We start from the raw sequence: 26,558 nt of genomic DNA, 5'->3' as shown, positions 1-26,558 counted from the left end.
ATTATCTCACGCCTGGCTTTTTCAGTGTTGTCTCTGAAAGGTTTAGAGTCCTGGTCCAGATTCTGGATAAGGTAATTTATTCTTACAGTAACTTGACAAGTAACCTGTCAAGCGAAGTACTGAACGTCTCAATATTTATGAGCTTTAGAGAAATAAAAATCATTCACCTACAGGGGACTAACATGTTTCTGTTATGGCCACCTCTTTGTTCTTTATTTTGCTTTTTGGGCAAAAGCAAAAACCTGCTATGCTGGCCCAGTGGGCTTCTAATTTTCTTTTTTCTGCCCCTAGTTTCTATGGACATCTGACGTAAAAATTAATAATCCAGCCAAAATCTTAAAGGCCATTTTGACTGACTTCAGATAATTCTTTTTTAACAATTAATTGAAAAACAAGTCTTCACCTACTGAGTTCACATCTTAGGACAAATCCTTTGCAGATATGGAAAGAAAGAACATTTTCAAAATAATTGGGCTTCATCCATGAGTATTCAACATAACAATTAGTAATATATCTGTTAAATAAAAATTTAGGATGTGTGTGTCAGTGTGGATGCGATTAAAAAAAAAAATAGAACCACAAAAACCAAAAACCAAAAACTGGTTACAGGCTGTCAACAAGCCAGAGGAAGGAGGCCATTAGCACGGCATTCATCATTCAGTAGTTCCAAGAACTTCATTTGAGAGAACAATCTACCTGCTTTAATTTTTATGAACCCCTTATGAGTTAAAGATGCCAGATGTCTTTTCTCTGGCTATCTCTCTGATGACAGGCATAGTGGCACATAAAAAGAAAAGCAGCCAGTGTTGGGGAGGAAGCTCACGGCTTACGGCGGGACAGTCCATTATTAATGAAGAAAGTCACAGGGTAGTTAATGTACGGATGTCAGACTTTCCAACTTTCAGAGAGTCCCCTTGGGAAGTGGTGGTGACAGATGTGACGAAGGCAGAACTGCAAGCAGAGTGATAGTCAGCAGGGTATCATTAGACTGCTTGAAGAGCAGGGGCTCCTGAGTGATTAAGAGGTAAGAGCTTACAAGAGCCATGCATAAATTACATATCCCTGGGTCAACACCCCAAATTCTTCTTCATTTTTTTTTTACAAGGCATAGGATCTGAATGGCAAATATATGCTATCAGCCTGTCAACAGAAACTTTTAAAACTTTGCTATTTCTTTTTTTTTTTTTTAATATTTCTTTTTTCAACGTTTATTTATTTTTGGGACAGAGAGAGACAGAGCATGAACGGGGGAGGGGCAGAGAGAGAGGGAGACACAGAATCGGAAACAGGCTCCAGGCTCTGAGCCATCAGCCCAGAGCCTGACGCGGGGCTCAAACTCACGGACCGCAAGATCGTGACCTGGCTGAAGTCGGACGCTTAACCGACTGTGCCACCCAGGCGCCCCAAAACTTTGCTATTTCTTATACTCAGTGTATACGAAAGCAAACTGACTCTTCATTTAATTAACCTTGGATTGTTTCCCAGCTGCTTTTGGAAAGGGATATGGTGGGACAGAATGTAAAAGGGTGTCCAGAGGAGCCCTTTCACGTACTTGTGACTCATTTTAAAGATACCTGCACACAACACAGATGAGAGTTTTTGAAGCCAGGATTATGAAGGATTAATTTCAGTTTTAGCCAGTTCTACCTTTTAACAAGCCGATTCATTCTCATTCTGAAAACTTCAGTATAATCACATGAAAGCTTCTGGACTTTAAGCTTTATGGATCTACCCAGACATTAAAATGGAGGCCACATATGACTTAACAGGGAAACCCCTTATATGTGGTTTGTTGAGTGAAGCTGCTCATTGTCAGGAAACTGACATACTCTGTGTTACTCTGACATACTTAGCCCTGAAACTCTGAGTTTAATTCAGACTTGATTCTTAATTGTTTATGAGATGTCTAGAATGCTGGTATATCACAAGTAAGCCTACGTTAATTGCATTTTGCTGTTAAAGACTGTTCCTGGGTATATGGGATTTTGTTGAAAATAAAAGAAGGTGTACCAGTGGAAAGCCAATTTGGTATGGTATTTGCTACAAAATAAAGTATGATGTGTTTCAGCTCACAGCCACTTTCAGGCTTTGGACCACTGACTTTCACATCCCTTCCCTGTATTTCACTGGTTGATTTTTAGTGACAAATGCCATATTTTCCCAGCTGAGATAAGTATGGAAATGAAAATAGAAGCTATGTCAACTTGAATTTAAAGTTTTCTAACCTGAAAATGAACTAGTCCTCTTAGCATAATGCACTCCCCCGCAAGCAATTCTCTTAACTAGGCTACAGTGCCATTTGGGAGTGGGGTGTTTATATGTATATTTTCCTCGGTCCCTGCAGAAAGTCATCATCTGAGCATTGCTGAGTGCAGATTTAATGCACATCACTGCACACTTGCCCCAGTAACACGGCAAGGGCCTGCCACTGGAGATTCAGAACAGCTCTAGGCAGGAGCAAAGCGGATTATTGCCAATCCAGGCATTTTTAGTGATAAGCATCTCTCAAAGCAGGGTAGAAGGGCAGCTATTTTAACTTGACTATCCAGACCAATTTTCAAATGGAGAATAATAAAATAGCTATATATTTGCAAGATACCCATATGTTCATGGGTTGTAGAAACTCCTCCATACAATGCAAACAAACATCTTACTCCCACAAAAGCTGGCAGAAAAATGCTTTTTTGGACAAAGAGGTAATTAACAATGGAGAACCATTTAAATCGAAGCTAGAAGGAACCTTGGAGTTCACGAAATCCAACATACACTTGAATTTTAAAGTTCCTGTTCCAGATATTTTTAAGCATATACCAATTATGAAAGTAGAGATAATGGGATAATGAACCCTCACGTATCATCCACCTTTATTTTTTTTTTTCAACGTTTATTTATTTTGGGGACAGAGAGAGACAGAGCATGAACGGGGGAGGGGCAGAGAGAGAGGGAGACACAGAATCAGAAACAGACTCCAGGCTCTGAGCCATCAGCCCAGAGCCTGATGCGGGGCTCGAACTCACGGACCGCGAGATCGTGACCTGGCTGAAGTCGGATGCTTAACCGACTGCGCCACCCAGGCGCCCCTCATCCACCTTTAATAATTATCAGCATTGTTTCATTCTTACATGTCTCCTACCCTCTTTGGGTGTTAGTTGACACAGAAATATATTTCTACTTTTCATTACACTTCTATTTTATAACTTAAAACATTTTTAATCTAAAATATTGGAAAGATTAAAGCAGATACTCTTTTTAGAGTTATCTGTATTCTTAAAGACTTTTCCTCATATTGTAGACATATCAAAAAATGTTGTTTATGAATTGTTGAGGAATGTCATATTTACTTAACTTCTCAAGCATTTTGTTATCTATAAAATGGGGACATAGGTACTATTATGGTTGTTGTAAGAATTAAATTAGTTAACATATGCAAAGAATTTTAAATTATGCCTGACCTGTATTATCCACTCTCTAATGTTACTATTACTAACATTCATATGTGAGGTTGCTTTTGCTTTGTCAGGTTCTGGTGAGAAGATTATATTCATTTCATTAAAAGAACTGGTTGCTTTTCATCCTGTCTTTGCTCTGACACAAATTATTTGGTAAGGGAATTACCTTAAATTTTTTTAAGATACTCTTTTTAATGTTTATTCATTTTTTTTAAATATGAAATTTATTGTCAAACTGGTTTCCATACAACACCCAGTGCTCATCCCAACAGGTGCCCACCTCAGTGCCCATCACCCACTTTCCCCTCCCTCCCACACCCTATCAACCCTCAGTTTATTCTCACTTTTTAAGAGTCTCCTATGGTTTGGTTCTCTCCCTCTCTAACTTTTTTTTTTTCCTTCCCCTCCCCCATGGTCTTCTGTTAAGTTTCTCAGGATCCACACAAGAGTGATAACAAATGGTATCTGTCTTTCTCTGTATGACTTATTTCACTTAGCATAACACTCTCCAGTTCCATCACATTGTCACCAAACTCCACACCTGAAAAACAAATAATCCAGGGAAGAAATGGGCAGAAAACATGAATAGACACTTCTCTAAAGAAGACATCCAGATGGCCAATAGGCACATGAGGAGTGCTCAATGTCACTCCTCATCAGGCAAATACAAATCAAAACTACACTGAGACATCACCTCACACCAGTCAGAGTGGCTAAAATGAACAAATTAGGAGACTATAGATGCAGGAGAGGATGTGGAGAAACTGGAAACTTCTTGCACTGTTAGTGGGAATGAAAACTGGTGCAGCCACTCTGGAAAACAGTGTGGAGGTTCCTCAAAAAATTAAAAATATATCTACTCTATGACCCAGAAATAGCACTGCTAGGAATTTACCCAAGGGATAGAGGAATGCTGATGCATAGGGACACATGTACCCCTATGTTTATAGCAGCACTTTCAACAATAGCCAAATTATGGAAAGAGCCTAAATGTCCATCAACTGATGAACGGATAAAGAAATTATGGTTTATATACAAAATGGAATACTACTTGGCAATGAGAAAGAATGAAATATGGCCTTTTATTACCTTAAATTTTTGAAAAAAAAATCTCTTATAAAATTTGTGACTCAGAGCACTTGGGAGAAAGTGATTCTTGATAGCTTTCAATTCTCCCATGATAAATGGTCTATTCAGATTTTCTATATTTTCTTGGTTCAATTTTGTTATTTATGTGGTCTCAGTACATTTTTCATTTCATCTAGATGTTCAAATGATCATAGAATTGTGGGTGGTTTGCTCTTATGATTTTAAATCTTGTATGCAAAATTGTATGCTCTTTTTAACTTCTAATTTTGTGTATTTGTATTTCTCTTTTTTTTAATTAGATTTGGAGAGGAATGCACTTATGTATTTTTTTTCCTTCTCAAAACTTCTCTCAGACATCTCATGTGTACGGTTTCTATTTTCCAATTTACTAATTTTGACCTTTATCTTCTTTTCTTCTATTCCCCTTAGTGTGTGTGTGTGTGTGTGTGTTCTATTTTACCTTTTTGAAGTGAATAGTTTACTGATTTTTATTTCCAGAATTATTTTTTACTGTTTATTTATTTATTTTGAGATAGAGAGAGTGCAGGGGAGGGGAAGAGAGAGAGAGAGGGAGAGAGAATCCCAAGCACTATCAGTGCGCAGCCTGACCCTGGGCTCCATCTCATGAATAGTGAAATCATGACCTAAGCTGAGATCAAGAGGTGGGGCTTGAATTCACAAACCATGAGCCTAAATTGAGAACTGGTCGCTGAACCAAGTGAGCCACACAGGCATCCCCAGAATTTCTTAATAACAAGTTCAGTTATTCACTTGCTTCTAGATGCACTATTTGTAAATTTCATAAGTGTAGATGTATTTGGTTTCATTTCTTCAAATTTTGAAACATCCCTAAATTTGTTTCTTTCTGCTTTGACCCAGCAGAAATTAGAAAAATATATCAACATTTGCATGGGTTGATATTTTTTAAATGTGGTTATTGTTGTTGTATAAACTTGATCTATAGCTAATTTCTAGCTTAACTATATAATGGCAAAAAATAAGACTGATCTGTACAATTTTAACTTGTTGAAATGTTTTTCATGGCTTATTAAGTAATCAATTACAATAAGCATTACATGGGCACTTGGAAGGAACATATATATACAGGAGCTCCCGCTCATGCACATATTTGCTTTCCATGGTATCAGTTACCTCTGGCGAACTGTGGTAAGGTGAGAATGTTAATAGTGGACTAATGTGATGTCACAATGTCTATGTGATTCACATCACTACATCTCATTATGCAGGTATTTTATCATCTCACATCATCACAAGAAGGATTAGTCCAGTAAAATAAGATAATTTTGGAGAGAGACTACATTTGCTTATATTTTCTTACAGTATATTGTTATAATTGTACTATTTTATTATTAGTAATTGTTATTAATTCCTTCCTATGCTTAAATGATACATTAAATTTTATCATAGGTATCTACATATAGGAAAGAAATTGTATATATAGGGTTTAGTACTATCTGTGACCTCAGGCACCCACTGGGGGTCTTGGAAAATATTCCCCGTGGATAAAGGAGGAGTACTATATATATTTTGGTATTACCTTATTGAAATATTTTGTATACTTTTTTGTACATACTTGTCCTGTCAAATTAAATACTATGCTTTAGTAATTTCATCTAGGATTTCCAAATATTTAGCATTATAAATTTTGACCCTATGTTTTCTGGAATTTAAAATAACATAATTGGAATGTCTTCATTGGGGTTTGTGTACCTTAATAATAAAAGTAGCTTTTCATGGGGTGTCTGGCTGGCTCAGTCAAAAAAGCATTCAAGTCTTGATCTTGGAGGCATGAGTTTGAGCACCACCTTGGGTGTGGATATTACTTAAGTAAGTAAAACTTAAAAAAAAAAAAAACAATTTTTTTCTCAACTAATGCTTTTGCATACAAATAATACTTGGTCCTACAATAGTAAATCAACCATATTTGTTTTTAAAGTCTATTTTCTTAGAATAGATTTAAAAAAATTTTTTTAACATTTATTTATTTTTGAGAGAGAGAGAGAGAGAGAGAGAGAGGAGAGAGAACACATGAGCAGGGGAGGGGCAGAGAGAGAGGGAGACACAGAATCCGAAGCAGGCTCCAGGCTCTGAGCTGTCAGCACAGAGCCAGATGCGGGGCTTGAACTCACAAACTGTGAGATCATGACCTAAGCTGAGCTTGGACACTTAACCGACTGAGCCACCCAGGCGCCCCAGAATAGATATTTTATTTAAAAATAAATGCCATCATATTCTAATTATCTCAAAAAAAGTTTTAACTGAATGTGATGCTCTCATGTTTCATATGAAAGTTTTATCTCTTTACATTTCTGTCTTATACTATATACTCTTGTATCTGTCATCTGTTTTGTGAATTTTTTATTCATGCTGTTTTGCTCATCTTTACCTTTAGTCTTTGGTTGGACAGATTACAATTTCTTTAACTGTGAAGGTACACATTCTGTTTTTATATCTTTATATAAGACATTCTTTTTTTTTATACCTTTACATAAAAGATAAAAATGCATTCTGTTTTTAAATCTTTATATATACTGACCTATATTTCTTCTAATTATTAGAATAAAGAATAACATAAAAATTTGTGATTCCCTCTTGGGGAGCCTGGGTGGCTCAGTTGGTTGAGCGTCCGGCTTCAATTCAGGTCATGATCTTGTGGTTCATGGGTTCGAGTCCCGCATTGGGCTCTGTGCTGACAGGTCAGAGTCTGGAACTTGCTTCAGATTCTGTGTCTCCCTCTCTCTCTGCTCCTCTCCCACTCACACTCTGTCTCTAAAAATAAATAAATGTTAAAGAAAATTAAAGAAAAAAACAAAAACTTTTGATTCCCTCTCAAAGAAGGGACAGTGCAGTATGTGTTTACTATTAAAAGGATGATGTCCTGGAAGGTATTATGCTAAGTAAAATGAATCAGTCAGATACAGACAGATATCAAATGTTTTCACTCATATGTGGAACTTACATAGTTTCAAACAGAGAGGGAGGCAAACCATAAGAGACTCTTAAAAACAGAGAACAAACTGAGGGTTGATAGAGGGAGGGTCAGGTGAGACAGGAAAATGGGTTATGGGCATTGAGGAGGGCACTTGTTAGGATGAGCACTGGGTGTTGTATGTAAACGATGAATCATGGGAATCTACTCCAAAACCAAGAGCACACTGTGTATACTGTATGTTACCTAATTTGAAAATATTTTTTTTAAAAATAAAAAAATAAAAGGATGATGTGTTGGTATAGAATGTTAAGTATGCCATGATATTAAATGAAATAGTATGTACACACTGATAAAATATCTTTATCAATAATACTGATGATATATAGACTGGATCCTTACTCCTGAAATACCATTATTATGAAGCTTTCTGATCATTATACATCCCTTTTGCATTCTTTAAAAAAGCTTATCTAGTTAGTCATGCTTATCACTAACTCAATTTTCTACAATGTTCATTTGGCTTTTTATTGTGTCTGCACTGCAGGTTTTCATTCTTTCATTTCTAATCTTTGTTAGGTCCTTCTAAATGCTGGTCTATATCAGCATCAGATGGCTTTTCATAGTAGCATCTTTGCTTCATAGAATCCATGTTTTCTTTGTCTTGACTGAAAGCACAACAGAGATGTCTGTTATGTTTTGTTTTGCGTCCTCAGACAATGGTTGACATTTCCCTCCTTTTGCCGCTCTTTATCAGTGAGTATTTTCTTAGGTGACCACAATGGAGTAGATTTTTTATTTAAGTCTGTTAACATTGTGATTCTACTCAGGTCTTAGGTTCACCAACCAAATGTGGGTGTATCCCTTTATTTCCTCAAACTGGCCATGGCGGTGGGTAGGGGGGTGGTCCCAGAATTCCCACCTCAAGTCTTAAGTTTAAAGCAATTTGATAGCCATGTTCCCTTTCCAAATTACTGGTGTCTGGCTATCATTAATTTAGTAAGATTCTGAGGAACTCCCTATTGCTTCAGTTATGACCTTCACGGTGAACTGGTAGAACCCCTTTCCTTTGTCCACACCCAATATGCCATGTGAGCCTCTTTCTCTATAAAGCATTAGTTAGTAGAACTGTTGGTTCCTAGTGACTTTGGGGAGCAGGGAGATGGTGTATCCTGTGTGTGTGTTAGTAAGCACGGTAGGTCACTTCCTCTGGATACCTTAGGAAAAAAATGTTTTCTTATAATAAGGAGATGGACATCAGACCTTTAAATTAGATGTCTGGATTGAAATATATGTAATATAGGAGTACCTGGGTGAGTCAGTTGGTTAAGCATCTGACTTTGGCTCAGGTCATGATCCCACAGTTTGTGGGTTTGAGCCCCGTGTAGGGCTCTGTGCTGACAGCTCAGAGCCTGGAGCCTGCTTCACATTCTATGTCTCTCTCTCTCTCTCTCTCTCTCTGCCCCTCCCCTACTTGTGCTCATTCTCTTTCTCTCTCTCTCTCTAAATAAATAAATAAATAAATATTAAAAAATTAAAAAAGAAATATATTGATATAGAGATACAATGTGGCTATTGCAGAAAGACTTTAAAGACATCCTTCCCACATTCCTCGTTGTAAATTTAGTTGCTTAGTCATGAGTCTCTGCTCAAATATGAATATTTGTGTCTCCCCCAAATTCATATTTTGAAATCTTACCCCTAAAAGGTAGAAGTATTAGCACGTAGGGCCTTTGGGAAGTGATTAGGTCATGAAGGTGTAACCCTCATGAGTGGGATAAGTGCTCTTATAAAACAGACCCCACAGAGCTCCCTAGTCCCTTCCACCAATGTGAGGATACAGCAAAATATTACCTGTAATGAACTGGGAAGAAAACCCTCACCCGATCATTCTGCCACCCTGATTTCAGAATTCCAGCTTCCAGAACTGTGAGAAATAAATTAGTTTTTTACAAGCCACCCAGTCTGTGGTATTTTGTTATAGCAGCCTGAACAGATTAAGATAGTCTCCTATGGTTATTGCTCAATTTGGCCTATTTGTGCTATAATTATAGGTAATTCTTCAAATAAATTTTTGATGACTACTCTGTTTTTAGTCTGATTAAAACTTTCTTTCTTTGTTTTTCACAAAAAGCTAGGTAATAATAAATCAGCCTTAGCTACAAAGAACCCATGTTTCAACACTGCCTTCCACTGTAACTCATCCCCTATCTCACTTAAAATATCTTCAGCAGCATCTTACTTTCAGAAAAACACCCTAATCTTTAACACTACTCCAGAGCCTAGTCTCTACCTATATCCCAGTCTTAAAGTTGTACTATTCTCCTCACCGCTCTTGGGTACCACATGACTTCTTCTCATGGCCAGACAACCTTCCCCACTCCAGATGCACGTATTGTTGCTCTGGCTGTGATACCATTCCTTCCCTTTACCCTTTCATCCTTCCCAATCTGAGCTCCAGAGCGACTTCTGCAAGGAAGTTTCTCCCAGGTTACATCATGTCTTTCTAACAGATACCTCATTTTACTGTGCTTTGCTTTACAGTGCTTCACAGACCTTGCTTTTTTACAAATTGAAGGTTTGTGGCAACCCTGTGTTAACCCAGTCTGTAGGTGCCATTCTTCCAAGGGCATTTTGCTCACTTCATGTCTCTGTGTCACATTTTGGTAAGTTTTGCAATATTTCAAGCTTTTTCATTATTATTATATGGGTTGTGGTGATCTGTGAGCACTGAGTTTTGATGTTACTATTGTTAACTATTTGGGGGCACCATGAACTGTGCCCATACATGAGGATGAACTTGATTTATAAATGTGTATGTTCTGACTGCTCTACCAGCTCTCATCTCCCCATCTCTCTCCCTCTCCTTTGGCCTCCCTATTTCCTTTCCAACAATCCTGAAGCCAGGCCAATTAATAACCCTACAACGGTCTCTAACTGTTCTATAGTCAAAGAAAGAGTAAAGTGATGTAGAAAACTTCACTGTCTTATTTTCAGAAACTGCCACAGCTACTCCAACCTTCAGCAAACATCACCCCGATCAATTAGCAGCCATCAATATTGAAGCAAGACCCTCCACCAGCCAAAAAGATGACTCCGTGAAAGCTCAGATGATGGTTAGCAATTTTTAGCAATAAAGCATTTTTAATTAAGGTATGGACATCATTTTTTGAGACATACTGCTCCTTCACACTTAATACAGTATAGTGTACACATAACTTTTATAAGCACAGAGAAACAAAAAATTCATTTGGCTTGCATTATTGCAGTATTTGCTTTATTACAGTGGTCTGTAACTAAACACACAATATCTGTAAGGTAAGCCTCTTTTTTACATGATTAGATCATTGAGCCCTGTTGTTCACTCAGCCCACAACCAAAAGCACACATTCCAATGTGACTATCTGAATACCCCCTAACTCCTCAGCAGACCTGTAAGTCTATGGTAGGGGAACCATTCTGTTTTTGCTCACTGCTATATTGGCCACGTCTATACCAATGCCTTTGCAACTGAGAGGTTCTGTCAAAGTCAGATATTTTTATTTTTAAAAAGCAATCTATTCTCTTCGATCTGAAATCCTAACTTACATACTTCATTAGGACCTAATTATAAATCCCATTTATCACAATCATTTCCACTGAAATAAACTGGAACTGTACATTGATAAGGAATGCTGGCTTGCGGATAGAGTGAACAAATTCAAATGGTAGCAGGACTCACAGATGAGAAGGTGTAGGAATGTCTTTCTTATATTTATGTGTTCATTTCAGAGCTGTGTTATACCTACCTTGTTTTACAGTAAGTGGAAGCCACAAATTGAGGAAATATGATACTTAAATCAGCTACATTTTATTTTTAAAATTTTGTCTTTTCAAAAGGCAAAAGTTTGCATAAAGTGATAAGAACTTGGCCTCAAACACCTACAACCAAACTATTTTGGCATTTCCTAGGTGTTCTCTGGTCTATGTGCTGTTTAAGGGAATGAGAAAGCATACACGTTCCAAATCACATCACAAAGTAGAGACTCCTTGGATATTTCTGAAATGCTACATTATCAACTGCAACGATGTCTCCAGCTGTGTCTGCCATATGCATTTATGAATTCCTGTGGAGTGTTGTTATAACACAACTCCTTTCCAGGGGTTAATTTAGACAGTGAAGATTATGATAATGTGTTAACCTGCAACTTTCTGATGTGTGTTACAGTTGGAGATGTGAAGAGCTTTCTCAGTACAGCATGATGGCCCAGTTTTGTTTTGTTAGCAGCCAGTATCTACCTATGAGATCATGAACATTCTTCCAATCAGCTACTGAATTAAAGATCTGACATATCTTCTAGTTCATTATATGGACAGAAGTGGTCTCTCTATAAGAGAAGTTAAAAGAAGTTTTGGTTAAAAGAAGTTTTTCATCCATACTGTTCATCCTTGATAAATATACAACCACTTAATTAAATCATTTTCTTTTAAATCAGTATTCTGATACTATATCGAATCAGAAACTATAACCCTATCTTTAGACAAATTGCCACAATTTACTCTTTTGGGTGTAAACTTCACTTGCCCAAATGTGTAGTTTTCTCCAGTCTGTGATTTAGCCTACTTAAGTTATTTTCTTCCAAAATGTCTGAAAACTAACTGAACAAGTTGAAAAATACATATATCAGGAAAATGGCTGACTTCTTATTTGTGATGTAACACTCACAGGATCAAGATTCCTGATAGTACCGAACATTATGGAGCCTTCAATTTCTGATCTCCCAACCAGAGTCTATTTCCAGATTTCCAGGACTCAGACAGCATTTCCTCATTCTATGTACCACACCATTATCCTGCTTAATTCAATGTAACATCATGATGCAATGACCTGACAAAACACCAATTTGTTGCTGAAAACGTATCTAAAGAGCTGCTTGTTTCTTCCTCAGCTGAAAAGATGAGATTCGTAGGGTATATTTCCAGTGGGCATTAAAACAAGAATGGTTCCCATACATCCTGCAGTGATTGCCCACTGGATTATTTATGAAATGCTCATCCAGGTTCATGTTATTGAAAGATCAGTGTTGATCATTTGTTCTGTTTTGGCTGGTACATCCCTGGTAGTACTCTACTGGATATGTAATGAGCTTTTCACATCTCCAGACTCTTCACATCCCAACTAGCACCTGTGATCCCACACAATATCATCCTTCACTGCTTTCTGGGACAGGACAACTCCAAAAGAGAAAGCTCAACATGAAATTGAGCTTTGCTGAAATGATCACAGTTTGCAGATCATTCAGCTTTACGGATCAAACCTCACTTCCCAAATACCATTTCCTTTTGGTGCTAATGTGTTTGGCCCTTACTTTGACTGATCAATGGGCCTCCAGTTCTAAGGATCAAACCTGGAGAGAACGTCTTTGATATTTTTTTATGTTTAAAAAGAGACATTTCCAACCTGAATATAAATCTATCTACAAATACTCTTACATAGTGCCTATCCGTAAATTAAATGCACAGTAACTGTCAGGAGAGAAGCTGGGTAATTAAGGCCATCGTTGTTTAACTAAAATGCTTTGGTTTCTGCCAAATAATGAACATGTTAACATTTACACAGAAGCAAAGGAGGAAACAAAGAGATAGAAAAAGAATTTCCTGAAATTTATTTCTGGAATAACTTTTTTCTTAACTAAATGATTCTCTTTAGGCTACTGGAAGCAAAGAAATTTAATTAATTGCTACTTATTAAGTAGCTGAGTTAATTTCTAAGTTTATGGATTTGCTGTGGCTGCAAAACAGTTTAGGTAGAAAGTATACGGGTGTCACTCCTGAGAAACTCTTCTTAGAACCCAAACCAACAATTCTCTATACAGGTTAATTTAAGATATTGGTGGTTGGCTACAAAAGGTTTAGAAATTATTCTATGAAAAGGAAATTTTTGCTACTTATGCACTCATTTTTTTCTCTTCATATGTACATAGTTGTTGACACTAAAGCACCCAAAAGTATAGTCATAAAACATTCAAGTTGTTTTAAAAAGCTGACAGGAAAATCAAAGGCAAAAAGTATGCCTAACTAATTGTGGAGATGACTGATATCAGAAATACTAACCGTAATTCTTGTAGTCATATCTGATGGGGGACAAGCAAGTCATTCTTTAAGACATGCAAGACCTAATTCCCTTCTTTGCTTCCGGTGCCGATTCTTTCTTTGAGCTAAATGATCTTATGGCTGTGAGAAACGGAGCCTGTATTTGTGTAATAAAGACAAATCATCCTAGTGGCCTATCCTCCCAAAAATGAAACACTCCACCATGCCATTTGTGTGGAAGGGTTTATAACAAGTAGTCTCTGATCAATGTGGCTCTTTTTTCTGCTCAATGAGTGAAAAAGGGGAGGCTTAATGAATGAAGAAAATCATCGCCTTCCAGACGGTTTCACAGTACTCTATGCTGACTAAATATCTAATGAGTTGAAATCTCCTCTGATTGGCAAAGTGGGAAGAAAAAAAAGGGGGGGGAAACTAGACCATTAATTTCAGATGAAAGAGTCCAGGTTCATATATTTCAAAGGAATATGGTAGAGTTAAAGAGTGAAAACAAGTCTTAAGAAAGTTTAATGCCACCCCCCCCAATAGAAAAACCAAAATCCACCCCAAAACAAAACAATACCTAGTAGTCTGTAGCACTAATAACCCTATCACTAAAGGTTAGCCTTTCCTCACTGAATTGCAGTATCTGTTTAAGTAAACACATAAAGTTTCTTGGGTTAGACAAGAAACTTAGCATGCATTTCCCATAGATATCATAATGTAAATATCAAACATCATACAAGGTAGTTTACCCATGTTTGACTGATCCCTAATACATATGCTTTTTTATTAAAGTATAGTTGACCTACAATGAAACTAATTATATTAGTTTCATGTGTATAATACAGTAACTTGACAATTCTATACATTAGGCAATACTCCCCATGATAATTTTAATTACTGTCACCACTCAAAGTTATTACATTATTGACTATGTGTCTTATGCTGTATTTTTCATTCCTATGACTTATTCCTTTTACAAGTGGAACTTTGTGCCTCTTAATCCCCTTCACCTATTTCACCCATGGTCCACAAGCCCTCCCCTCTGGCAACACCAGTTTGTTTTCTGTATTTGAGTTTGTGGGGTTTTTTTGTTTTTGTTCTCGTTTGTTTGTTTCTTAGATTTCACTTATAAGTGAACTCATATAATATCTGTCTTTCTCTGTCTGACATATTTCACTTACTATAGAACCCTCTAGGTCCATACATGTTATCAAGAATGGTAAGGTTTCATTCTCCCCCCCTCCCTTTTTTTTTGAGAGAGAGAGAGCACACATGTGTGCACATGTGGGGCAGGGGTGGGGAGTGAGAGAGAGAATCCCAAGCAGGCTCCACATGTGGAGCCTGACATGGAGCTCAATCCCACAACCCTGGGATCATGACCTGACCCAAAAATCAAGAGTCTGATGCTCAATTGACTGAGCCACCCAGAGGCCCCTAGATTTTATTTTATTTTTTTTATGTCTGAGTAATATTCCATTGTATGTATGCATGCATATATGTGTGTGTACACACACACACACACACACACACACACCACATTTTCTTTATCCTATCAAAGGACACTTGGGCTGCTTCCATATCTTGGCTATTATAAATAATGCTACAATAAACATAGCGATGCATATATCTTTTCAAATTAGTGTTTTTGTTTTCTTTGGGTAAATACCCAGTAGTGGAATTACTGAATCATATGGTATTTTCATCTTTAATTTTTTGAAGAACTTCCATACCATTTTACATAGTGGCTGCACCAATTTATATTCCCACCAACAGTGCACAAAGGTTCCCTTTATTGCACATCCTCGCCAACACTTGTTGTTGCTCATCTTTTTGGTACCAGTCATTCTCATTCTGACTGGTGTGAGGTGACATCTCATTGTAGTTTTGATTTGTATTTCCCTTATGTTTAGAGACATCGAGCGTCTTTTCATGTGTTTGTTGGCCACGTCAATGTCTTCCTTGGGAAAATATATATTCAGGTCTCTTGCTCACTTTCTAGTTGGATTATTTGGGTGTTTTTAGTGTTCAGTTGTATGAATTCTTGATATATTTTGGATATTAACCCTTTATTGAATATATCATTTGCAAATATCTTCTCCAATTCAGTAGGTTGTCTTTTCATTTTGTTGATGGTTTCCTTTGCAGTGCAAAAGCTTTTTAGTTTGACATAGTCCCAATAGTTTATTTTTGCTTTCGTTTCCCTTGCCTGAGAAGACACATCCAGAAAAATGTTGCTAAGGCCAATGTCTAAGAGATTACTGTCCATGTTTTCTTTTAGGAGTTTTATGGTTTCAGGTCTCATATTTAGGTTTTCAACCATTTTGAGTTTATTTTTGTGTATGGTGTAAGAAATTGGTCCAGTTTCATTCTTTTGCATGTAGCTGTTAAGTTTTTCAACATTTATTGAAGAGACTGTCTTTTCCCTCATTGTGTATTCTTGCCTCCTTTGCTGTAGGTTAAATAGCCATATAAAAATGGGTTTATTTCCAGGCTCTCTATACTGATCCATTGATCTATGTGTCTGTTTTTGTGCTAGTACCATACTGTTTTGGTTACTAGAGCTTTGTAGTCTATATTGAAATCTGAGACTGTGATACTGTTCTTCTTTCTTAAGATTACTTTAGTTATTGACAATCTTTTGTGGTTCCACACAAATTTTAGGATTATTCTAGTTCTGTGAAAAATGCTACTTGTATTTTGATAGGGAATACAATGAATGTATAGATTGCTTTGTATAGTATGGACATATTAACATGGAATCTTTCTTCCACCCCATGAACATAGAATATCTTCTCATCTGTTTGTGTTTTCTTCAGTTTCCTTGAACAATGTCTTATAATTTTCATAGTATAGGTTTTTCACCTTCTTGGTTAAATTTATTCCTACATATCTTATGCAGCATTTTAACTGTGCAAATTGCTACCACATTTATTACATGTTTTTAGTCTAACATATTTGAGAGGTTTATAGAGCAAATATAAATATTATTTGGATAACATAATACTGTATGAAGATTGGAGAGTTACACTGAGAACAAAGATACAGGGAGAGAGGGACAGCCTAAAATGCTGATGAAAGAAAGCTGGAACTGGGCCGCTTCTTGAAGAAAGTGGCCAGTTGTCCAAATGACAGGGTGATAAAACTAGAACCCAGCCATTTTGATGTTAATTTTCCAGGGAGTCTGATATAGCATATGGGGCCCAGTAAGTAAACCTCCTAGATGTCAGCAATACTTAAGACCCACAGGACAGTGTGTTATTGTCTCAGGTTTGGATCTGGATGCATCTTTAGGTGAAACATGAGGGAAAGAGCTAAACTTAGTGTCTATACTACAGTGAAATGAATTGGTATTTGGAGTAAATAAAGATGCACCCAGAAGTCTGAAGGTATATAGAACTGGTAAGCATGGGAGCCAATATGGGGCTGGGGTTGGGGATTGGCATGGAGTGGGGCTGGGCAGAGCTGGCTGCCTGACAAAATGTGGATGTCTTGAGCATTATTCTGGGCATAGAGGACATTCATTTTAGCATAGCAACATCACTCCAGACCCAAGACCTGCTGGCATAGTTTGAATTCACTAAGAAACTGGGTGAGCCTGGGACACCTGGGTGGTTCAGTTGGTTAAGCAGCCAACTCCTGATTTTGGCTCAGGTCATAATCTCACGGTTCATGGGTTTGAGCACTCACAGTGCAGAGCCTGCTTTGGATTCTCTGTCTCCCTCTATCTGCCCCATCCCCCTCCCCCTCTCAAAAATATATTAACATTAAAAAAAATTACAGAAACTGGGTGAGCCTGATCCTGAAGGTGACATCTTGATGATAGAAACAGTATGTGTGGGAAGATAGAAACCAAAAGGACTCAGAAAAGTTATGTAATTGGCCCAAGACCACATAGTAAGTTAATATGAGATCTGGGCCTGGAATTTGGTGTCCCAGTTTCCTGCTTTTTCCTCTGTCCTACAGTAAAAACAAAATGATCCAGCTGAAATAACTACGCTGTTGGAAGGCACACTTCTTTCAGGGTTATAATATTCGTGGATATGTCCAGATCAAATCAAATTTCCTGGACCCTGGAGAGGTTTGCAGATAGAGAGGTTTTGCTGAGACAAGATCTACTTGATTTTGTAATGCAGAGATACACATTTTGCACCCTGACGGCAGATTAGAATCATGTATAGTGCTTTTAAAAATATAAAGGATGCCAGAGGACCCCTCTCAAGAAAGGCACACTTAATTGATCTGGGACAGGGCCCAGAGAATCACCGGCATAGAGAATCCAGTACCTGTTTCCAGTGTTGTCTCCTGGACTGGAAAAAAAAAATGGGTCACATTCTAGGCAAAGATAACTCTTGACCCTGCCATTGATTAGTGTGTGACCCCACATAATCTCTTTGCTTCAATTTCCTTATCTATGAAATACATGTCCTTACTTCCTATAGGATTATTGTAAGGATCAGAGATAATATAATGGCAACTAAAGCATTATAAACACCATAAAGAACTCCACAGATGCTCTGTTGTAAGGTCCCTGCATCTCATGCCATGTGAACAGAATCCAAATTTAATGGAAATGTGTTCTGTGTAAAATCATCTAATGATGACAATTATAGCTGGTTTCTAAAAAACCCATAACAATGAAAATAATCTTAGAATCAGAATCACGTGGCTTATTTTTAATACTCTAGGAAGCCATACTTTCACTAACAGTAATGTAGTAAAAAGCTGGCCAAATGTAAAATGCTACTTTTGAAGATACACACACACTTGAGAAAAAGCCAGTCTTTTCTTGATTGTTCATCTCCTTTATCAACATCCACAAAAATAAATGAAGGTAAAGCCTGAGGTGATTATATTTTATTTTAAATTCTTTTAAATATGAATTTGACATAAAAAGTACTCGACCCTTCTGTTTGGGTGATGTGGAAATCAAAGCACTCCATCTCAGTAGTGTGATTCTGGGCTGGCTTTGTAGAAGGTGATCAAAGTGGGTGGATCTTAAATGTGGTGCTGCCTCAGAGTCTCTAAAACAATAGTTTTGGGAATCCTGCCCCAGATTTGTGGAATCAAAATATCTTTGGGAAATGGTTGGGCACCCATGACTTTAACATGTTGCCTTGATTATGCCTCAGCTTCCTGCCCACCAGTGGCCAGAAGTGAGGTGTGTGTGAGAGAATAGCTTGGGGCTTCTCAAACTTTAATGTGCATATGAATCATTTGGAGATCTTATTAAAATGTGAATTCTGATTCAGTAGGCCATGGGTGGAACCTGAAATGGTCTTTCTGACAAGCTTCCAGGTAAGACAGATGGTGCTGGTGCATGGACCACATTTTGGGTAGCAAGGATCTTGGTGACACATACAAAAAGGAAGGTGAGAACAAAAACCTCCCTGAACAGTTCAGGAGGAATTCACTGATGAATAATACAATTTTAGTACACTGGTAGGAAGAATCTCAAAGTATCTCAGTCATATGCCTACTTAATGAGAGCATGGTTAAGGATCCTGAATTCCTGGTGCCAAATGACCTTGGAGGTGATGGAAAGCCAGGTGAAAATTCTGGATCTCAATAAACTCTATTTCTAATATGAAGGGACATCACGGACAACCAGAGTCCATCACAGTGATTTCCACAGTTTGGTGTTTGTGCTAAAACTGAATAGTAGAATCTATGGAATGACATCATAACTGAATTTGTATCTATTAACCAAAAGACAACAAAGATGGTACATGTAGTGATTGATAGAGTCCTGAAAATACCTGCTGTCTGAAATGCCTTTCAAAATAGATTGTTGCTCATTTCTATGTTACCCTAAGAAAGTCTGACACCTCACAGCTTTTGAAACATGCATCCTTTACAATGGATTTCATGCCATTACTCAGTATCCCATTGATACAATAAAAGGCTGACTCATTTCCTTCCCTCTGCATGATCTGTTACAAATTAAACTGGGATACCATATGCTGGGTCTAAAATGCTCGGTATATCCAGTGGCTCATGGTGATTCTGCCAGCTTTCAGGTGAAACATCGTCTGGAGAAGCAACGAGAGAATCCCTGCTATACAGTTTGCACTGGAGGGCTTTGACAACTGGGGGTATTTCATCAGATCATCAGTGACTCCACTGCCCCAAACTGATGGCTGTCTGAGATACTCCCTTACAACTTTCAAGATCTTCTTTGCATTCTTGCAAATTTCCCTGCCTTGCCTGCCTTGCCCACAGTGTTACTGAGCACGCGGTTTCTAATAAAGCCCATAATGAGAATATTTATTTCCTTGTCTTTCACCATCAAGACTGTCAGGAATGTCAGCACAGCTCAAAAAACCGGATTTCAGAGCTGCTGACTGCTGCCAGCAGAGACAAGCACATTTCAGGGGATGTCTATGAAAATTTTTAATATATTTCTCTGTGGGAAGGGGAAAGTATTCAGGTGTCTCATTGTGTAGCAGCACAGTAACACTTCAGGTGCTTTGGCTTTCCCAAAGATACCATTATGCCAGGGAGGAGTGGGGTACTGTTTTTCTTAATAAGCCTACAAGATTGATTTTTGGAATTGCTGCCATGTTATGAAAGTTTAGTGCTGTGAATGTAGACTGCAGAAGAAATTAGCAAAACCTTCCATTCTTATTTTGATCAGATTTTATTTAAAAAAATTTTTTTTATGTTTATTTATTTTTGAGACAGAGAGAGACAGAGCATGAATGGGGGAGGGTCAGAGAGAGGGAGACACAGAATCCGAAACAGGCTCCAGGCTCTGAGCTGTCAGCACAGAGCCCGACACAGGGCTTGAACTCATGGACTGCGAGATCATGACCTGAGCCGAAGTCGGCCGCTTAACCGACTGAGCCACCCAGGCGCCCCTTGATCAGATTTTATAGTAAGAAGAGAAAAGTCAGTCTGAGTGAACTTCACTTTACCTAAATATAGGTCCAGTTAATTGATTTCTTTGTATAAATGACAGAATTCAATAATGCAAGCCTAGTTAATAAACATGTTTAGTCTTATTGAGTTATTACCATGTAATGATAGAACTAAAAGGGATCGGAAAGATTTCCTTTGATCTCATCTTTTTATAGATAAGAAGAGTGTGATATGAAAAATTAAAAAAAATTGCTCAATATCAAATAATGATTTGAAACAGTGCTAGGGCTGGACCTCATGTCAGAACTCCAAATTTTATTATTCTGATGCTAATTTGAAGGGAAAACTCAAGTCCTAAGGAGTCAACCTATTTCTCAGAATACAAACTACTGAAATTTAACCTGGATTCTCTGCCAGTCTTCAAAACCCAGATCCCTGAATAATTCCATGCCCACAGTTTAGATGCAGGGAGCCCTCCTCCATGTGCTTTTAACACCCATCATATTAGAAGTACGAGTCTTTTCAGCTATCTTGCTAATTGTTACTTCCTGCTGCAAAGGTTAGCTGGGGCATTATATGAGAAATGAAAAGTTACAACTTCAGAACACAGGACAAAAATAGAAGGATGTTTTCAAATTCTCAGTTTAATTTTTTTGTCTTTTCATCATGCGTTAAGCCAAAGAGAAAATTAAGATAATAACAAGGATAGCAGATAGCAAATTCAACTTTGAGCCAGAATTCCCAAGAACAGAGTTTATCAATCTTGTAACCACAACTTTAGAGGAATCCTAATAGACAGCATTATATATTAAGCCTCCACACTGCTGTGCCCCTTATGGGAAGTCAGATTTGCCTTTCAGTTATCGTTGGTCCTTTTAGCAGAAACTGCAAATTCCATAGTCTCCCTATTTACAAAATTACGGTTTTTTTCAGGGCCATCAAATTTATCTGTACAAAATACTTGATTTTTCCATCTCTCTTGCCACTGTAGCTGACCAGTGACATGTAGGTAAAAGTCTTCCGGCAAAGCGAACCTTTCATAATACAAATGCAAACTGAGAGGGAGACTTGGGACTTTTGTTCTTGCCTATTCCCATTTCTGCCTGTCTGGACTGCACACTTGCTACCCTTGCCATTTACCTGTTAAGGACCTCAGAGAAGGATGCGAGAAAGGACTTGCATCCTGGAAGACATCCTCAGGAAGTGGTGCTAGCTTGAGCATACATACCTTTGGAAATGTGTGTAAGAACAACATAAAGCCTGTTGAAGTTTGTGTTAGCTGGGTTTTCAGTTATTTGCAGTCAAACAAATTCCCTACTCTTTATTTATTTACTTACTTATTTATCTTTACTTATTTACTTAAGGAGGACACTTGTTGGGATGAACACTGGGTGTTGTAAGGAAGTGATGAATCATTAAATTCTACACCTGAAACTAATTATTACACTATATGTTAACTAGGTGGAAATTAAACAAAACTTGAAAAAAATTAACTTAAAAACACATCAAATGAATTCCTAACTGATGTAGACATTATGAGTCTTTACAAAGTGACCTTGGATTCTGTGGTCAGAGGACTTGGGTTCTGGATCTGATCCTTTCCCTAGCCAAAAAAACGAGACAAAATAAAGCAAGGCCATCTTTGAAACCAATTGAGTTGGAGAAAGCATGGGTAGTTTTACCTACATTGCCTTACTAAGCAACAGGATTCTTATTTCAATTGACTCAGGTGTGTTTCCCCTTGTGCCAGCTAAATAGCACTGGGTTGGAACATTTGCAGAATCTGGTATTTTCCTATCTTAATTATGGAAGGCACTGACAATGATTCTTCCTTGACACAGAGAATCTCTGCAAATGACACTTTTCCTTTAGCTAGTGCCAAGGGGAGAAAAAGCAACAACAACAACAACAAAATAGCAGCAAGTGAAGTGAAAAGTGTGCACATTTCAGTGCATTTATAGTTTACCTCCTGAATGGGCTGGTGGGCCACATAGGAGTACCATCCCCTGACCTTGTCGGACAGACACAGTGCTTCTTGTTCTTGTTTTAAAGTTTTCAAGATCTGTTAAGAAAGATAAAGGAAAAATAGTTTAAGTTGTAAAGGCCTAAGATAATATGAGAGAATTTAAGTATTTCAAAAGAGGACAGTCTTCTGCTGAGAAACAGTAATTGTATCACCCATATCAAGGAAATTCAGTGTAGCTTCTTTTCACATGATATTGTCCTGTCATCCTTGATTCTGTATACTGTAATGGAGCTACCTGTTACATGTGTCTATTTATATTTAAAAGATATAAAATTAAATAAAATGTATAACTCAGTTTCTCAGCCACACTAGCTACATTTTGAGTTCAACAGCCACATGTAGCTAGCTAGTGGTTACCATATTGGACAGCAGAGAAATAGAACATTCAAATCAATGCAGAAAATCCTATTAGATGGTGCACATCTAAATGAAGAAACCAAGGTTTAATGAAGTTAAGTGACTTCCCCAACATATTTTTGTAATTAAATATTATCAGGAATGACATTCATAATATCTGATACTCAATCCTATTCACTTCACAAACCATTCTATTATATGCAATTATACATGTCCCTCTACATATGTAACTAGAATAGGACTCTCTCTGGATATGCACACACATCATATACAATGTACAAATAGACATATGCACATATACATAATTGTTTCAAAGTACATGTATATTTTTAAATATTTATAAAGTACTGTCCAAGATTCTGTTTTGAAAAAAAAAAAGCTCCCTTCTGTCAAGGAGGTCAGGTATAGTTAGAAAGATAAGACATTACAAACCCAAAGATCACAGTTTGAGTCAGCGAACTCAAGCAGTTGCCAATAAAAATGAGTTAATGTAAAAAATATGTCTAATAAAGTGACAGACATATTACTGTTTAAAAAAATATTTTTTCCTGTCCTCCCAAATGTAAACCCTCTCAACAAGAAGTATTTTAAGTGTCATTTCATTTTTTGTTGTCTAAAACATTTGATTTCACAAGCTCTTATTGGATTTGAAGATTATTCCAAAACAAGTATGTTCTGCAGGGCAGCAAGCTGTGCACACTGGAGATCAGTAATATTTATTGACTATTTCCTACATGCTGGCCATTTTGGCAAGTATTTCATGATGATTATCTGAAGCGATTCTAACAACAATTATATGGATTAATTACCATTAATGTCTCCATTTTATAGTCTAGAAAAGAGAGGCACCATGAGGTTTGTTAAAGGTTACATGAGTAAGTTATGAAGCTAGGGGGATAAAGTGGACAGACTTCCTGCAGTCAAAAAAAAAAAAAAACCCAAAAAAACCAAAAAAAACCCAAACGGAATGCTTCTATAACTAGGTTTGACTTTAAGGAGAGGTCAGGATATTAAAGAAAATTTAGACACATACATATCTTCGTTACCAACTTCTGGAATTATGGAAATTTTAAAAGCATACATTATTTTCTTCAACTAAGTACTTATAAAAATTTCATTAAACATCACTTGGTTGTCAGACTTTGATATAGGCACTGTGAGAACACAGTGCCTGCCCTGTAGGGACCCGAGAGTATAGTGGGCAGGACTGACAAATAACACCTAATCATAGGAAGCCAAAGACTGACAGAGCTGAGGTGTGAACCAGGACACCTGGAGGACATACTGAGTACAATACACAAAAATACTCTAATGTGAATAACATTTCTGTTGTAATAAAATTCTTTTAATCCAATGAGCATCACGTAAGGCTAAGACATGATATTTTCTTCCAAGGAAACGGTCGGAGAAGCCTTCAAAAAAGATTAAATGAGACATTTTAAAAACTTTATTATGGAAAATGGTTTAATATTATAAACCATCATCCCTAAAAGTGACAGTGAATCATGCTGAATTGCCACTTCTGCATACAGGTTCTTAGACTACGTCATCTAAGTTTTTGTACAAACATCCCATCACAATACCAGAGTTGCATAAAAAATTAAGGGCTAATAGGTAATAGAGGTCAAGTCTTATCTAGGCAAAGTCCACCATGGTTCTGATTAGAGGAGGGGCATTTAGAAATGGGGAAAAAATGAGAAGCACATGTAATGTGCTTAAATGATTTTTAATTGTCCTTAATGAGCTTGAAAAACTGGATTCCTGTTTCTTCCTTTTCAGTTTATGAATTCATGCAGTTCTACAAGGTTCGGGCAGTCAGAATATATCAAACTAATCTGGTATTTGAGAAAATATTTGGACATATTTCTTAGTAGTTAGTTGATACAAATTCCAGATGGCAAACCCTACTTACATAGTGAGTAAAAAGACTGCATTTGGACAGATTTGATTTTGAAATCAACTCTGCCATGTATTAGCTGTGTAACTGACCTTCGGCAAGTCTTCATTTTCTCATAAATAAATGCAAATAAATGTGCTTTGTTTTAAAGTAAGAGTCATGGGCAAAGATTAAATGAGATAGTACTTGAAAAGCACAAGGCCAAACACAAAGATTGCGCTACAAATCTGGTGTTCAATGTATTTGTTCTGTCCACTAAAGAATGTTGTTATACAGTGGCAGGTCATAATCCAATCATTCTATTTATAAGAGTGTTCCCAACAGTAAATTAATTCTAGAGAGAATTCTAGAGAGTTATAGCTACTGATAAACAAAGGACACTATATTTATGCACACGTTTAAGGAAAAATTCCATGTCCAAAACTGGTCTTTTCAGATACAACTATCCATCCAGATCCTAATTACTAGCAGCGTGGTAACTATACAAATCAAAGAACTATGGGTGTGAATGGGTATTTTTTGAACCTTGTGTATTCATGGCCAGGCCTTTGTCAGCAATAGTCCTGCACATATTATTATTTTAGAGTCACTTTATTTCCAAAGCCTTGGTTCTGGGTAATGATCATTGGCAACAGACTTTACAAGATAGTAAGAATATATTATGGATAATGCTCTGTTACCATGACCATTGACCTAATAGCAATAATAGCATCTACCTGCAAAATGTATTGAGGTCATACCATGTGCCAAGTGTTTTTCATATAGATCTCATTTATTCCATCATAGTTTAAATTTCCAACTTGGAGGTGATATAAGTGAAGTTCAGAGAGGTTCAGTATCATCTTCACCACCCAGGAAGTGGTCAGAAAAATACAAATTTATATCTGTCTCCCTTTAAAGCTACTGGTCTCAAACACCAGAGTCTATGGCTTCCCCAATGATTTAGTGGAAGCTAGTGAAAAAGAACATTCAAACTAGTTACTCAACAGCTTAGTGACAAAAATAAAAAAATCTTTGAATGAATTGTAAGCTCTTTAGTGATTATGCAGGAAAATCCACATTTCAATGCACAAAGCAATGAGTAGGTACATTCCATTCCAAATCTTCTATTTCTTTGCTTTTCCTTGTGGGTGAGTACTCAATGTAGGGATTTTAAACAGTAGGTAAAAAGGATGAAATTGAATGAGGAGAAAACAATCAGAAACAACTCTATTAAGAAGCATGCTCGCTGCATTGTTAACAAAAGGTAGCTGAACAATGTAGTCAATTACTAAAGATATGGTTGAATAAACAACGTATATGTATGACAAGGAATTAATATCCATGTATCGTGGTTTTTCACAACAGCTTATTTTTCCAACTGTGTATATGGTTTACTGACATGGGATTCGTAGACATTTAAAAAATAAGTGGTTATACTTTTCGGTGTTGATTTCATTCATCAGCATTTTACATAAATTTTTCTAGAAATCATATGCTAAAGGATGCACAATTTTGTGGCAGATGTGTTTTCATATCATATTTTCCTGTGGAAACAATTGTCCTTTATTCTGCTATGGAATGTAATATCAGCATTTTATTTTTAAATGAAATTAGAAAATATGCTATGGAACTTGGAATGTGTATTGAGTGCATAGAGGAAATGAGTTCGCATTTAAATTCCTGCGGGAGTAAAAGCATACAAAGGTCTTAAAGCTGCAATATGCGATAAATAATAAAATGTCTTAATATATGAAAATACTTATAATTCAAACTACAGAGTAAATCAGGGAGTGAGGGGGGAAAATCTACATATATTTCCTGTCTGTAAAGTTATTAAATGTTTAGAGGAAAGGAAAAGATACCTTCCAACAAATA

The 26,558-nt window shown here is 37.0% G+C and overlaps 1 protein-coding gene across 3 annotated transcripts in view; it reads right to left on the bottom strand.

Moving 5' to 3' along the window:
* The window catches only part of CNTN4 (contactin 4), a 900,795-nt gene that overhangs the window by 207,426 nt on the left and 666,811 nt on the right, over positions 1-26,558 (bottom strand). For all 3 annotated transcript variants that reach the window (XM_043587960.1, XM_043587961.1, XM_043587962.1), the window contains one exon: positions 22,388-22,483. In XM_043587960.1, coding sequence (XP_043443895.1) covers positions 22,388-22,483 — 96 coding nt within the window. The remainder of the gene's footprint in view (positions 1-22,387; positions 22,484-26,558) is intronic.

The sequence above is a fragment of the Prionailurus bengalensis genome, chromosome A2 (genome assembly GCF_016509475.1).
Source record: "Prionailurus bengalensis isolate Pbe53 chromosome A2, Fcat_Pben_1.1_paternal_pri, whole genome shotgun sequence".
Lineage (NCBI taxonomy): Eukaryota > Metazoa > Chordata > Mammalia > Carnivora > Felidae > Prionailurus > Prionailurus bengalensis.
This window is presented reverse-complemented; position numbering and strand designations above follow the sequence as displayed.